The sequence below is a fragment of the Macrotis lagotis genome, chromosome 6 (assembly GCF_037893015.1).
Source record: "Macrotis lagotis isolate mMagLag1 chromosome 6, bilby.v1.9.chrom.fasta, whole genome shotgun sequence".
In the NCBI taxonomy this organism is placed as follows: Eukaryota; Metazoa; Chordata; class Mammalia; order Peramelemorphia; family Peramelidae; genus Macrotis; species Macrotis lagotis.
The window spans coordinates 64,574,129-64,582,871 of NC_133663.1; the positions used below are offsets into that span (position 1 = coordinate 64,574,129).

Here is an 8,743-nt window from a genome sequence, read left to right on the forward strand (position 1 = left end):
TCCCCTCACCCATCCTTTCCTTTTTTTCCCTTTTTTTTTCTTTTGCATTTCGATCGGGCAAGATCGAATCCTACTGACAAAACAGGAGGGAGAAGTTTCCCTTTTTGCCTCTCTTCTTTTTCTTTTTTCGGAGGGGGTGGGGCTTGCTTGATTCGGCGGAGTTCTAGATTGCCAGAGCTGCTCCTTCCTCTTTTTTAAGCCTTCACCTGGATACAATTTTAAAGTAAAGCTGTCTCCAAAATGACAACTCTGGCTGGAGCTGTCCCCAGAATGATGCGACCAGCTCCCGGACAAAACTACCCTCGCAGCGGATTCCCCTTAGAAGGTAAGTTTGCCCCCTTCCTGCCTTGGCCCCAACCGAAGACTGGAAGTTACCGAGCTAAGAGAGAATTTGCAAAGCTCTCTGAGGCTCCGTGTGTGTCCGCCGCCGTTCCTAGCTTTCAGTTCTACGTCGTTCTCATTTACTAAACAAAATCCAAATCTTGGAACTAAACAGTTCTCGAAGGAAGGAAGACCAGAATTTGCCTTTCGATTTGCAAATGGAGACTGTTGCTCCTAACTTACATTCCTAGAGTTGTTTAAAGGAACTGCTCTCGTTTCCTATCCATTTTTATTGTCCTTGTCGAGGTTGTTGCTGTTTGGGAAATTCTTTGTTGTAAAACTAAACAAATCCTCCTTGGATCTCGGAGGCAGGTCTGCAGTTCTGAAATGAGTAAGAATGGGGTGTCTGAGAACGGATTTAGGCTAGCTCTCAGCATCTCGTGTCAAAGCAGTAGTCCTAAGGCAATGTTTTTGTTTTCATCATCTCAAACTCATCTGTGGTTCTGCTCATATTAAATTCATCCCAAGTTCCAAATATTTTACATTTGTTTAGGAAATCAGATCTGCCTAATATTTCTGGAAGAGCCACCGGGGATGGACTATAGTAAATATTCTTAAGTTAGTTTCTGTAAGCCTTGATTTGTAAGAAGTGTAATTTTGAGAGAAATCATTTACATCATTCACTAACACAATATGATATACCATAATTTAAAAGAGAGAATATAAAGCAAAGACGGTAGAATGTGATAGGGTATGATGTGATACACAGTACCTTCGGCCCCTAGTCTCTTATACCTTTCTAAGCTACCTCTAATCCGTTGTGAGTTTCTTCAGTTTCAAAACTCCCAAGCTAAGAAATAGAAGTGTAACAGGTGAAAAACTACAGGATGATTTGGTCTTTCTCTGGGCTGTTTTGTACCTCCTGTGGTCCAGTCACTATCCAGATACCGTAAGGACTGTCAGACTGTCCTGTCGCCTGGTAAATGAAATAACTGAAATGGAGTATTTATTTTCATAAAGAAAAGACAAGAGTAAATTGCCTTCGTTTATAAGATGTCCTCTCTAAAATGCTGATGGGGGGGGGGGGGGAAGCCCTGCAAATCTTTTCCGAAACTCTTTCCAAAGTTAATCTTCCTTTCCCCTGTCACTAGAGAAAAAAACCCAGTTTATTTCTTCTTATTATTTTTTGACAAGCAGTTTACACTCTTGCATGCTAATTGAATCTAAGGCCATTTTGAAATGTTTTCCCCCTTCCTTTTCGGAGTTCTAATTATCTAGGAGACAGCATCCGGTCAAAATAGTTCAGTGTTCTGAAGGCAAATATATTGACACTGATATCAACTTTTAGACACCCTAAAAGGCTGGCCCTATAATTCTGTATTTGTTAGCGGTTTTCATGTCTGAGTCTGCTGTTGTTTGTTTGTTTTTTAAACTCATTTTAAGTAACATTTCCACTTTCCCCTCCCTCCTTTCTTTTCCTAAGTGTCCACTCCTTTAGGACAGGGTAGAGTCAACCAGCTCGGTGGCGTTTTTATCAATGGCAGGCCACTACCCAACCACATCCGTCACAAGATAGTGGAGATGGCCCACCATGGCATCCGACCCTGTGTCATTTCTCGGCAGCTGCGAGTGTCCCACGGTTGCGTCTCCAAAATCCTCTGCAGGTATCAGGAGACTGGCTCCATTCGACCCGGGGCCATCGGGGGCAGTAAACCCAAGGTGAGGATTCTAGCCCAGCTAAAGTTTGCTGCGGTCTTGGCCTGATTCTCTTTGGTTGGGTGTAGCTTGAGGACCTGGGGGAGGCCGGCGAGAAGTTTTTCCTCCGTAGGAACCAACGCACAATCTTCTATATCCAGAGAAGTGCGGGGTGTTTTTTTTGGGGGGGGATGCTGTTGCTCTCATGTACCTACAGGATTAAATCTTGGGAGAACAACATTTATCCTATAGACAAAAAAATAAGTTTGGGACTCAGTGTACGAGTTATTTGAAATTTACTCATGCTCTCCTCCCCTTACTGTACAAGCTATGCAGGCCTACCTGTTGAAGGCCTTTCTCTGATTTCTTATCTCACTACCTCTTCCCTTCTGCCATCTTCTCAACACTCATCCCCCCTCCACCCCCACGCACTTTCTCCAGTCTGCTTTCACTTTATGGTGTCTGGCATTTGAGGTCTATTCTCACAACAAACTCCAACTGTCCAGGGGTGGAGAAGGGCAGAAAGACCAGGTGACTTTGAAACGAACAGATGAAAGGTTGGAGAGCAGTTCCCCGCTATAACTTTCTAACACTCTCCCCGATTTCTTTTAAGGAATCCCCCGCCCCTTCTTTTTTTCTCCACCGAAACTTTTGCACTGTGTTTTTTTTTGGGGGGGGGGTGTAGGATATAAAGAATTTTTATTTATTATTTTTAAAATAAAGTCAAGCTCCAGGGGACCTTTAGGCTAGTTTTAATGTAGACAACCAAGAAGAGAAATAAAACAACTTCAAAGAAAAAATAAGAGAAGAATTTAGAGATATTTGGAGGAAAATGAAGATTCCGCGCATCCTTACTAGCCATTGATTTTTAAAATCAATTAACCGTTTTTTAAATTAGGGAAACTTTCTTAACTACTAGCCACTTGGCTTATTATCCCTCGGATCAGTTAAGGATCCTGAAGTTTGCAGCAGTAATGCTTCCCCAGGCTATCTCTCCAGGGTCCAGTTATTTAGTTTCGGGTTCCCGCAGATTCAGCTGAGCTGCCCTCCGCCCTCCCCATATAGTGGCAATAAAGATGGGTCGTGGGCAGGAATCCCTCGGAGTTATTACTGCTCGTTTACAGCCCGACCCTTTCATTAAGCCTGCTGGACGACGTTCTGAGAGTGTGGTTGACTATTCTTTGCCTCTGTCTCAGCTCCTTTCCTAGGAAAATACTCTCACTGACTTGTCATTTTTGCTGCTAAAAGCGAATGAGAAGATAATGAAGCCCATTTGTGTAGACAGGAGAAGAGCAGTCCTTCGAGCCTATCTGCGGGCCAAGCGTAGCAATTTGTTGACTCGTCTGTTTGCTCTATTAAAGCAGGTGACTACTCCTGATGTTGAAAAGAAAATCGAGGAATATAAAAGGGAGAATCCGGGCATGTTCAGCTGGGAAATTCGAGATAAACTGCTCAAAGATGCGGTCTGTGACCGAAACACCGTTCCCTCAGGTAAATGAGAGCCATTCCCAACTTCCCCAAGCCCAGCTTGTTCCTCCCGGGCCACTGGTTCAAGTAGTAAGCGCCTAATACAGGATAATTGGGCAAGGCGATGGGGAGGGGCCGGCTCCCCGGGCCAGGAAATATTTAGGAAACCTGGATATTAATAACCTTTATCTTGGGGAGGCTAGTTGCTCCTTGTGGGGGGGGGATTACTAAGCAGCCGCGAAATAAGACTGCCTGTAGGCTAGGCACAGGAGGAGAGAGACCCGGGAGGCAAAGTGTTTATTAATATTGATGGTCTGTTTTAAAAAGAAACAAATGTTTTCGTAACCCCATCATAAAGGAAATAGGGGACATGCCACCGGAGACTTTTTAATGTCTAGGAAGGAAGATGGAGAGCAATCGTCCCATAGCTGAGGCGTCTCCACTGGGGGAGGAGGTGAAAGAGGAGCAGAGGGGAGGAGAGAAAGAGAGAGTTTGTTTTTAATTAAATGGGAACTACTTTTCCCCCTTCTTCTCCCTGCGAGAAGAGATATTTCAGAGCATGGATTTGTTTACCAGACTGGAATCTGGAAAAAATAAATGAAGGAGAATGCAGTTTTCTTTTGATTTTACAATAGCAAACTATTCTGAAGTTGAAATCGAAACCCTTCCTGCCCTCCAAAAAAAGTTTACTTTCTGTAGAGAACTTGGTGGTGGTACTCTCTGAAAGCTCCAGACTATGGGCTCCACAGAATTCACTGGTGGGAAGGCTCTTCCTTGGCCTGGCCACTCTGACCGTAGTTCCTGGGGCCGAGGGATTTGCTTCCCCAAAGTCAAAGAACCAGATGTGTGTGGTTTGGCGTCCCCAATTTGACGCTGGGCTGTTTTCGTGTGTCACCATAAACTCTATCTAAATCGGTTGTGGGAACAGGGGAGACAGGTGATGGTGTTTCATCGAGAGGTGGGAATATCCCAAGAGACAAGCCTAAGAGACTTTGAAGGTTGTTTTTTAGATAGCCCGGGGAAGCACTTGGGGGATATTGTCCTTCCACAACCCCTTCAGGGTTCCAACGTAACCATTTCCTACCCCCCCCCCTTGAAGTGAGCTCCATCAGCCGTATCCTGAGAAGTAAGTTTGGAAAAGGAGAGGAGGAAGATGCAGAAATTGAAAGGAAGGAAATGGAAGAGAACGAAAGGAAGACCAAACACAGCATTGACGGGATCTTGAGCGAAAGAGGTAAAGGAACGAGTTTCTTTGCTGTTGAACATTGGCGGCCCTCTGAGGCTGGGAACCTGGGGATTCATGGTTTGGGGTTTGTTTGCCTGTCTGCCTTTAATTTTTTTCTCCCCTTCAAATGCTTCTCAGTGTATTTTAGGCAGCTTTAGTGGGCAGGTCATGGAAACTGTCATCATTTGCTAAAATACAGGTATTGGTAAATTCAAAAGAAAAGAGAAAGGTGCACCGCGACCCCTTTCTCTTCTTCCCTCCCTCGCATCTCCTCTAGCTTTCTGTCCTCCGCACTCTCCCTATCGGATTGCATTTTCCAGAAAATGCTAAGGACACTGAGGTTGAGAATGTGGTATTTGTTATCTGGAGGATCTAAGCCCTGTCTTGACTTCGAAAGTTGAGGGTCCAGAGAGCTCACTGTGGTAGATCCTTCTTGAGGTGCTTTAGGGGACCTGGTTGTCCAGTGGTCAAGATTCATATGAGGCTAGATTTGTTGAAATATTTCTGTATGTTGGAGAAAGACCAAAGAGGGTCCATGACTCATATCTCAATATAGTCTTAGCTCCAAGGCGAGAGAGGGAAAGAGTAAAGGAGGAGAGGAGGAGGAGAGAGAGAGGAGGGCAGAGGAGAAGAGAGGAGGGGAGAAGAGAGGAGAGGAGAGAGAAAGAGAGGGAGAGAGAGAGAGAGAGAATCTCTTCCACATCTTTTGATTTCCATTTCTACTGGAGGGTACATGATATGTAGAAGTAGAATCCAAAAATAAGAAAAAGCCTAATCTTCTTATTAGAAAGGGGAGAGATAGAAGTAGTAGTCTTGGAGAGGATTCACTAATTCACTAGCAGAAAGAAAGGCAAGGGAATGAGGAGAAATCATTTTTTGAAGTGGTTCTAAAGGAGAAAGGAGCAGCTTAAAACCCAAATGAATTTTTGGTACTTCCACCTCATACATTTGAGATTTAAATTATCCTATTTCATTTGATTACTTTTTAATTTTGTTACACATGCAGTATTTTTTGTGAAAGTGTTAAATGTGATATATGTATATATACACATACATATATTATTCCATCTTCCATATCATTTGATTTCTTGCTCCATAGGAGGATCCATGATACTGATTATGATATATAAAGTAGAAACCAAGAGGAGAAAAAGCCTAATCTTATTAGTTGCATTTTTGTAAAAATCAAAGGGGTGTGTGTGTGTGGGAAATTTTCTATACTTGCTTAAATTCTGTAATACTTTAACTTTACCTAAGTGACTTCTAAAATTTTCATTTGTCAAAAAGCACTAATACAAGAAAAAGAAAATCAATCACATTAAAATTAAGAAGGGAGGAGAAGGGTTTTTTACAGTGGGTGGAGTTAGGTGAAGGAGCGAATTTTCTTACTTTTGGTTTAAGATTTGTCAGAACACTCTCCAATAATGAGCCCATCACCGAAGAAATTATACCCCCCCCCCCCACTTCTTCCTTCTGCACAAGACAGTTTACTTACAAGAGTTTGAATGGTGGAAAGGAATGTTTTGGGTTGCTTGGACTTCTCATTTGCCTGCCTGTCACTTGGTTTTCCACAGTTTGCACGTTAGTTTGGGAGGTATAGACAGGGGTCTCCTTCACTAATGAAACTTTGGGGAAAGTCCAAGAGAGTTATTTTCAAAAGTTTGCGTTGTTCCTATGTTTTATTAGAGTCACCAAATGCTCAGTTGGTTTTCTGTGATCCTTCCTAAAGGAGCTGAAGTTTCAACCTCCCATTCAGATCACTCTTTTTAGGGTGATACTTATCACATGGAAACTTAAAGGATCTCTTTCCTTGTCAGGCACCATTTCCTTTCAGCCCAATCTCCATGTGAACTAATGGAATTTTTATTTTAAAAAGCAACCTAATGTACATTTAGCTTGACTACAAATCAGGACCAATATCTGGAATAAATGGGAAGGCTAGATGCTTAGAAATTGCTTTTAAAATAATCAAAGGGTAAATTAAATTTAATTTCAGGCAGAGAGAGGAAGATATATTTTTGCTGTTTGCTTCCCCCCCCCCCCCAAGGTACAAACAGATGAGCAGTCTTAAATATGCTTCATTTCCAACTCCTATATAACCTGTCTCCCAAAGCTTTTACTGGCTACTGAGAAGAGTGACCAGGTTTTATTGCTGCCTTACAGTGGGGGTGGGGGTGGGGGTGGGGAGAGACAGGGAAGGGGGAAGCAAAGCAAACAAAAAGCTAAAGAGCAATAATCTTTAGATTGAGAAGTTTTGAAGTTTTAGTAGTTCTGGTATTGAGAAGACAGAAGAGGAAAGGGGAGAGGGGGAGAGAGGGAATTGAGAGAAGGGAAAGGGGAGTTGAGGGGAGAAGAGAAAGGAGAGAAAAGAGGAGGAGAGGGTAAGAGAGATGAGAGGAAGAAAGGAGAAGGGAGAGGTGAAGAGAACAGGGGGATCATAGAAGAGGGAAGAGAGAGGAAAGGAAAGGTGGAAGAGAGAAGTGGGAGGGAGGGAGGAGGAAAGGAAGAGAGAAGCTTCCCAGTGTCCAGTGCTTGGTCCTTACTTGTTACTGGCAGCCCCCTAGCTCTCTAGAATGCCCTAGAATGGAAGGAGAGGAGACAAAAAGTACCAAATGAGCTGGTCAAACATTTGTACAACTTTTCCAGCTTTTACAAAGAAGGCCTTCTATACACAATCTACACTTGGAGATGAACTTGGAAAACAAAGAGGGTAGAGTCCATTGAAACTCACACTTTAGCTTTGCCCAGACAAAGCTTCAGCTAGCAGCAGCTTGATGTGAACAAAAGAAGGCAACCTTTTTATAATTCAAGGAGAAAAGAAGAGAAAACAGCTCCACAAAAGGCCGAGAATAGACATTATGGGCTTGCAATGAGGGATGAATTATTCAATGAGCCCCAATAGCTGCTGCTCCAAGAAGTTTTATGGACTCTCCACCGTGGAAAAAGTGGCTATTTTCACCTACAAAATGTTTCTAGTCTTTTTACTCGTCTAGCTATGGCCGGCTGCCATTCACGAGAAACTATGGCCATCCTTTAAAATCAGAGTAGTCCTCCAGAGGGATAAAAAAGAAAAGAAAACCCGCCCCATTGTTACACGCAAACACACACCTCAGACTCCAAAGCCTAATTTAATTTGGGGTTGTCAGAGAAGCTGCATCTTTAGTCAACCCCGCCTTTCCCCTCCCTAACCCAAGAGGAAATGACTGTAGATGTCTCAGAAAAGACTGGAATAGCAACAAAGCAGGGTGTAGGTTCAAGAAGACCCTCAACACTTTCTCTAGAGTGTAGGTTCACCCCCCAATACTTCTCTGGGGTGTAGGTTCAGGAAGAACCCCCCAAGTTTCTCTAGAGCGTAGGTTCGAGAAGAAGCCAATACTTTCTCCAGGGTGTAGGTTTAAGAGGAACCCCAATACTGTAAGTTCAAGAAGAACTCCCCCCAACACTTTCTTTTCAATATCTGGACACCAAAGTAGAAGGAGAGGAGAGGGGAGTGCCGCTATTTGGGCCTGGCCCAACCCGAAAACAGTCAAGGTCTATCAGACAGTCTGGATGATCTGACAGTCATGGGAGCGAGGTGCTTTGCTCAAGGTTACCTTCCTGAAGCCAATATCTTCAGGGCCGGTTAGGATTTATTCCCGTTTTCCTTCTCCACTGCTTTTCAGCCTATTTTCTGCTCTAATCCATTATCTATCTGCCCATTTTCAAGCTGGGCTCGGGAACAAGACCAAGCAGAGATTTTTGTTTTCTTTCCGAGCCGCCTCTGGATCTGGGAGAGGGAGGGCTATTTAATGTCAGGTATCCACTTCTTCCCGCGCCCTTCACTTCTTAGACCTCTCTCCCTTGCTCCAATATCAGGAGCACCCCAAAGTGCAGAGTCGCGCCCAACTCGACTTGGGCTGAGCTGAGCTCACCGGCCCCCCAGTGCTTCTCTCGCCTTTTTATTCTGGCTCCCAGCCGGTACTGGGGCTGGGGGTTGGGGGGGGGGTGCGGGGAAGAGTAGGGAAAGGGGATAGCGAGGGGAACCACGGTGTTTTG

At 44.0% G+C, this 8,743-nt stretch overlaps 1 protein-coding gene across 3 annotated transcripts in view; it reads left to right on the forward strand.

Annotated features, from left to right (window-relative positions):
* Positions 1 to 240: 240 nt before the first annotated feature.
* Positions 241 to 8,743, forward strand: part of PAX3 (paired box 3) — a 113,136-nt gene continuing 104,633 nt past the window's right edge. For 2 of the 3 annotated variants that reach the window (XM_074192548.1, XM_074192550.1), the window contains exons 1-4: positions 241 to 325; positions 1,805 to 2,040; positions 3,378 to 3,507; positions 4,583 to 4,717. In XM_074192548.1, the coding sequence (XP_074048649.1) occupies positions 241 to 325; positions 1,805 to 2,040; positions 3,378 to 3,507; positions 4,583 to 4,717 (586 nt within the window). The remainder of the gene's footprint in view (positions 326 to 1,804; positions 2,041 to 3,377; positions 3,508 to 4,582; positions 4,718 to 8,743) is intronic. The other variant, XM_074192549.1, reaches the window with a different exon arrangement.